At 47.1% G+C, this 6,440-nt stretch overlaps 1 protein-coding gene across 1 annotated transcript in view; it reads left to right on the top strand.

Moving 5' to 3' along the window:
- Nucleotides 1-780: 780 nt before the first annotated feature.
- LOC306789145 (sickle tail protein homolog) overlaps nucleotides 781-6,440 on the top strand; it is a gene marked incomplete at its 5' end in the record, with an annotated part of 97,221 nt that continues 91,561 nt past the window's right edge. Inside the window, 2 exons of the mRNA XM_079284952.1 lie at nucleotides 781-814; nucleotides 2,432-2,884. Of these exons, the coding sequence (XP_079141078.1) occupies nucleotides 781-814; nucleotides 2,432-2,884 (487 nt within the window). The remainder of the gene's footprint in view (nucleotides 815-2,431; nucleotides 2,885-6,440) is intronic.

The raw sequence follows: 6,440 nt of genomic DNA, 5'->3' as shown, positions 1-6,440 counted from the left end.
CTCTCACCTCCTGAGCCCCAACCGTCTCCTCCACCCTCCCCGCCTGTACCCCACCCGTCACCTCCACTCCCACCTCCTGAGCCCCACCCGTCTCCTCCACCCTCCCCTCCTGAGCCCCACCCGTCACCTCCACTCTCACCTCCTGAGCCCCACCCGTCTCCTCCCCCCTCACCTCCTGAGCCCCACCCGTCACCTCCACCCTCCCCTCCTGAGCCCCACCCGTCACCTCCCCCCTCACCTCCTGAGCCCCACCCGTCACCTCCACTCGCACCTCCTGAGCCCCACCTGCCTCCTCCACTCTCACTACCTGAGCCCCACCCGTCTCCTCCACCCTCGCCTCCTGTGCTCCACTTGTTCCCTCTTGTCCGTCCTGCTTGTCCTCTGTCCTCAGTACCTCTCTGGTTCTGGTCTTTGTTTGAGCCGTGTTCCCCAGGACAAACTCTGCTCAGATGTCCTTCTTTCCCACAGCTGTAACATTTAAAATCGTTCGTCTTTGCAAAGATGACGTAGTCAAAGTCGTCCACTGTGATCTTGAAGCTGAGGTTGACCACTCTGCTCCTGTCGCTGGGGATCATGAAGACATGTCTCCTGTGAGACACCACGTGCTGCAACAGCGGAGACTGAAATCCAGAGGACACCCTCCTAACCGTAGACACCACCTTCCCATGTTTGGACAGCTCTTTGACGATGGCCTCGCTCTTTATGAATGGCGGCACGTTGGACACAGTGACTTGCACCTCCGGTGATGCGAGAGCATACGTGGGCAGGAAGTGCTCACCGATGGAGATCCCGTTTATCAACACCACTTCCGCAAGTTCGATACTGTCCAGAAAAATGACCACAGCGCTGTTCATCCGCGCTGCGGACTTCACGTGGCTGTGCCCGACAATCTCACCCACTGCCAAGCTGAGCTACTCCACGGAATACCCGAACAGCGGCGGGATCTTCACGCCGTGTTCCCTGGTTAGCTCCGTCAGGCGCATGCTAGCGTTTAGCACGCCGACAGCACCTGCTGCCCGGCTGCACTCCGCTCAAAAAGACCCAAAAAAACAGATAAAAGTACGCAAAAAAACCCCGTGAACCCTCCACACTACACTACACTATCATCCCCAACATTACCCAACGAAGAAAAATGTCGAAAAACACGTTAATTATCGCTCTCAAAACTCCGCTCCTGCAGCTCCGCACACCTCCTTCCACTCAGAGAGAGAGAGAGAGAGAGAGAGAAAGACAGTGAGAGAGAGAGACAGTGAGAGAGAGAGACAGTGAGAGAGAGAGACAGTAAGAGAGAGACAGTAAGAGAGAGACAGTGAGAGAGAGAGACAGTGAGAGAGAGAGACAGTGAGAGAGAGAGACAGTGAGAGAGAGAGACAGTAAGAGAGAGACAGTGAGAGAGAGACAGTGAGAGAGAGAGACAGTGAGAGAGAGAGACAGTGAGAGAGAGACAGTGAGAGAGAGAGACAGTGAGAGAGAGAGACAGTGAGAGAGAGACAGTGAGAGAGAGAGACAGTGAGAGAGAGAGACAGTGAGAGAGAGACAGTGAGAGAGAGAGACAGTGAGAGAGAGAGACAGTGAGAGAGAGAGACAGTGAGAGAGAGAGACAGAGAGAGAGATACAGTGAGAGAGAGATAGACAGTGAGAGAGAGAGACAGTGAGAGAAAGACAGTGAGAGAGAGAGAGAGAAAGACAGTGAGAGAAAGACAGTGAGAGAGAGAGAGAGAAAGACGGTGAGAGAGACGGTGAGAGAGAGAGTGAGAGAGTGAGAGAAAGACAGTGAGAGAGAGAGACAGTGAGAGAGAGAGACAGTGAGAGAGAGAGACAGTGAGAGAGAGAGAGAGAGAGAAAGACAGTGAGAGAGAGAGAGAAAGAGAAAGACAGTGAGAGAAAGACAGCGAGAGAGAGAGAAAAAAAGAGAGAGAGAATAGGGAGGCAGCGAGCTTTCCCAGAGGACTTTAGGAGCACCGAGGGAGCTCGCTGCTGACAGACGGTAGGAGAAAGACAGAGAATCATACAGAGTGAATTGGCTTTCCGCTCTGACAGACAATTCTCTGAAGATCACTGCTGCAAACATAGGGACAGTCCAGGGGTACTGAGATACCACAGTCTGCAAAGGGATGAAGGAGAAGGACAGAAGAGACGAAAACTGACGGACTGGAGAACAGCATTGTGCAATTCCAGGCAGAAATAACAGAGGATCACATTACGAAGGTAGAAAAAGAGAATAACACAAGGCTGAAGAGACAACTTGACAAAACTAAGGCACCATGAACAACACGGCAGAGGAACATCCATACACCTGAAGTGGGCAAGGAGACGGAAGAAGACACAGCAAGGACAATCCCTCTCAATGTTCCAAAAACCAAGAGACAAAGACATTCGGATGACAAAACCTGACAGACGGACACTACTTCAACACTGCTCTTTACATGAGAGGAAGAAAAGAGAAACAGAAGAGAAGCAGGCAAAACACTAGAGGGACAGAAAGGAGAGCAGCAGGAGGAGAAAGACCAAGGAGAAGAAGCACACGGCAGTAGAGGAAGAAGAAGTGAGGGACAAGCCAACGAGGGACCCAGACTAACCCTGGAGTATCTCACCAGCGCATTGCTCAGCCCAGCAGGGAAGATGTCCAAGTCCTCCCCCCGTCTGGGTCGACCCGGATCAGCGGGGTCTAAGAGCCCCAGCTTGAGAAAGGAGCCGCAGGGTAATCGCTCATGCATGCTGCGGATTGGAGAGAGGCTGATGAGGGCAGGCAGCGAGGGGAACCTGGTCCAGAGACCCATACCAGCCCAGAGCCGGAGCGAGGCTTCCTCAACTGGATTAGGGCAAGGACCTCCAGCCCTGGAGGACAAGCCTGCTGAGCATACAGGAAGTAACTCCAGCAAAGGTGAGGTCGCTCTCTCCAGTTCTTTACACAAACATATTAAACCTCACACAATGCTGTGTGCTAGATTACCCAAGGTAGCGCAGGAAATCACACAGTAAGGAAGGCACTTTTGTGGCTTTTATACAACTTTACTTCTATCGTCTATATTTGTAATATCTCTGACTTGGAATTCACAGAGAGAGGCTGACATGAACGGTTAACCCACTGGGTTGCTCTTAGCTGCTGCACTGGGGCGTCTGTGGCTCAGATGTAGAGCGGGTCGTCTACTCATCAGAAGATCAGCCGGTTCCTGTAGATTCTGATGAGGAGGTGGCAACCGTGTGTGTGTGTGTGTGTGTGTGTGTGTGTGTGTGTGTGTGTGTGTGTGTAGGTGTGTGTGTGTGTGTGTGTGTGTGTGTGTGTGTGTGTGTGTGTGTGTGTGTGTGTGTGTGTGTGTGTGTGTGTGTGTGTGTGTGTGTGTGTGTGAACGGGTGAATGTTGATGTGTAGCGTAAAGCCCTTTGGAGTGGTTGGAAGACGAGAAAGTCTTTTTCATTTTTCATTCACTCATCAAACGATATGATGTAAGGACCAGAGGAAGTGTAAAATGCACATGACATTTACATAGTCATGCTGTCTGCCTCACATTATTTGTATTCAGGCATATATTTAACATACAAATACTTTTAAGTTAGGGCGACATATATGATCTCTAATGTGTTTCGCCATTTTAACATGCATATTCCAAGCTGCAGTGAGAAAAGCAGAGAGGGATTTCTTGTGTGTCCTCAATGCTCACACTGCTGCTGCCAGGCTGGATTAGTTGCTGTCATGCCGGCAGAGTTTATGCATGAACTGTGATCCATCTCCGTGTCAGTGTGTCAGTCCAGCAGTAGGGTCTGCCCTGCCATTCACTGCTGCTCTCACTTTCTCTGGTCAATCTAGAACCTTTGATATGAGTGTTTACATGAAGCCCCGTGCTGTATATAATACAATATGACATACATGTATTCGCATGTAGAGTCTGACTGACTGGGGAATAATCTCTACCCATCACAGATTAGTCAGTAGCAGTGTATACGTCAATGGGCAAGTCAAAGAAATGTCAGCTCAGAATATATTTTAGTCACAGTGTCTCCATTACGGAGTCTGTATTATACGGAGTACTCGGTTTATAGGGTTAGAAAGTTTATTTTTGCCCTGAAATACTTCCTGCTCGGTAAGGAGTACAACTCCAAAACCTGATCCAAAAGACTCTAAAACTGATCGGCATGCTGCCCCATCTTCTCTCTTGAGGTGAGGTGAGGTGAGGTGAGGAAGCAAGGTGCCCAAAACCACATCGTTCACAAAGAGTAGAGCTTCAGGCAGACAGTACAGATCACCAAACTGTAAGTTGAACGGGAACAATTTGTGTCAGTTCCACCATAAATCAAACTAAACATTCAAAGATATTGCATATGCATATGCATATGCATATGCATATATATATATATATATATAGATAGATAGATAGATAGATAGATAGATAGATAGATAGATAGATAGATAGATAGATAGATATATATATATTAAAAACAGCAGGCTGGTGGGTTGGTGTGACGGCCCCCTGGCCTGTTTACTTGTATGTGTCTCTTTAATGCAACAGGTACCTGGAGGTGTTGATCGCCCTAAGTGGGGGCACCTGGGCCCGGTGCTCTTGACGCTCTTGGCTCTCGTGCATTCTTGTTTTGTTCCCGTTCATACAACATCTGTTTCTCACACTACACTTTTAATCATGCAGACATACACCTACGCCACTGATTTTACTGATTATCCAATGCCAACTTCATTTAAATAACTGACTTCAGCCTGTATCTCCATTGTTTTTAGGTTATTTTGTCATGGCTTCAGAGCCAGGTCGTGACCCAAACTGAACCACAAAGCAGCTCCAAAGATTCCAATAGACAAACGCTGTTAATGACATTTCAAGTACTTTTACTTTACTTTTTATGTCAAATAAGCTCAACAAATAGTCAGTGTTAACTGGAAACTCTTTTACTCGCGTTGCCTGTACAAATACCACAGTTATGATGTTGCTTAGTAAAGGTAGAATGATGTCAAATTAAAGTGACTGTCCTTTCAGGACATTCAAAGGGCAATGAGTTCATCTTTTACTGTCCCATATTGCCATACAACAATGAATCTGCAGGTTGTTGAGGAGCTACATTTCCAATGACATTAAAACTGGGATCAAACACTCCTACATTCCAGTTCTACAGTCTTCACCACCAACCGCCTCCATTGTAGCTGCCCGAGGATGGAGATCATCGCCGTGAGTGTGCAAGCCATCGGCATGACAGCCCCATTTCAGTGATGACGGCTAAAAAAGGTCTCTTGCCAAATCAAAAACGATCTGTGCTCCAGTCAGCTTGTACTCCTGTGTTCTGGAGAAAAAGAGAGCTCATTGTTTTCATCCAGCGCATGCCACTGTTGGGCAGCGATGGGGAGGGCGAGAGGGCCTGAAAGTAATGACAATTTGTCAGTGTTGTAGCAGTGGTGATAGAAGTCAATGTAAAGGTTGCTTTATGTCTCAAATTGTTTCCTTTCAACGTTTGTCCCCCAGGAGATCAATGTGTAACTTCCTTTTGCAGACATTTACACTCATACATTTAAATTCTCTGAAGACAAAATCCACAGCAAGTTTGTGCGCCTTGTCATCGAACCACCTCGAAAGCAAAAGTAATCCTTCCTGTTGTGAATAACCACACTCCAAAGCCGTCTCAGAGAGGATTTGTTAACACGGAGTAGTTGTGGATAGAAAGAAGCAACTTCTCCAAGTCGTCCCTTTTCTTTGGCAAACATACGACTTCAATTCCCATACCAGGGAAGAGACTGCAGACTCGCGTTGTGTACAGCAAACAGTGAAAGTGAAAGTATTTGGTTTCCTGGCTCTGCAGCCCTCTACTAACAGCTCACGGACGCTTCCACTGACTGTTCCAGTACTTCCCTGACATATTTATCAAATGGACATCTTGTTTTGGAGACAAAAAAATGATAATAAACAACAGGGGTCAGTGTCACGCTCTCTGACAAACACATTGCATTTCCTGTCACTATTTCAGAATAAAAGTAAACTTCCGATAAAATGTTTTTAATGTGAAGCTGAAGCTACAGCAAATGTTTGATTTTCTATTAGCAGTTACTTAACACCGCATTTTTTTCCAGAAATGTTGCTACAGACACCTAGTTCATAATACTGACTCATAATACTAATAATATTGCAATACTTTCATCAGTGGGCTCAATCACAATTATGTTCCCTCATTCGGCGACAGTGACTTAATAGACATTTATTTCAATGAAATTCTTTTATTTCAATGAAATTCTTATTGGAGAGAAAGAGTTTATTACTTCATCCTTGTAGGCGTTGAGTCTCGATGTTGTGACTGTGTCCCCACAACATGAGTAACACACGTTCACACACACAGTTATGTGTGTACAGTATTCAGTTAGATTTCCCCCGGTCAGTGCTTTCAGTTTTTCTGTCCTGTCGCACATTCCTGAGCTGGGAGTTGGAGTCCGTCAGTATTGTCCTGTCT

Source organism: Melanostigma gelatinosum (genome assembly GCF_949748355.1).
Source record: "Melanostigma gelatinosum genome assembly, chromosome: 15".
Lineage (NCBI taxonomy): Eukaryota > Metazoa > Chordata > Actinopteri > Perciformes > Zoarcidae > Melanostigma > Melanostigma gelatinosum.
This window is presented reverse-complemented; position numbering and strand designations above follow the sequence as displayed.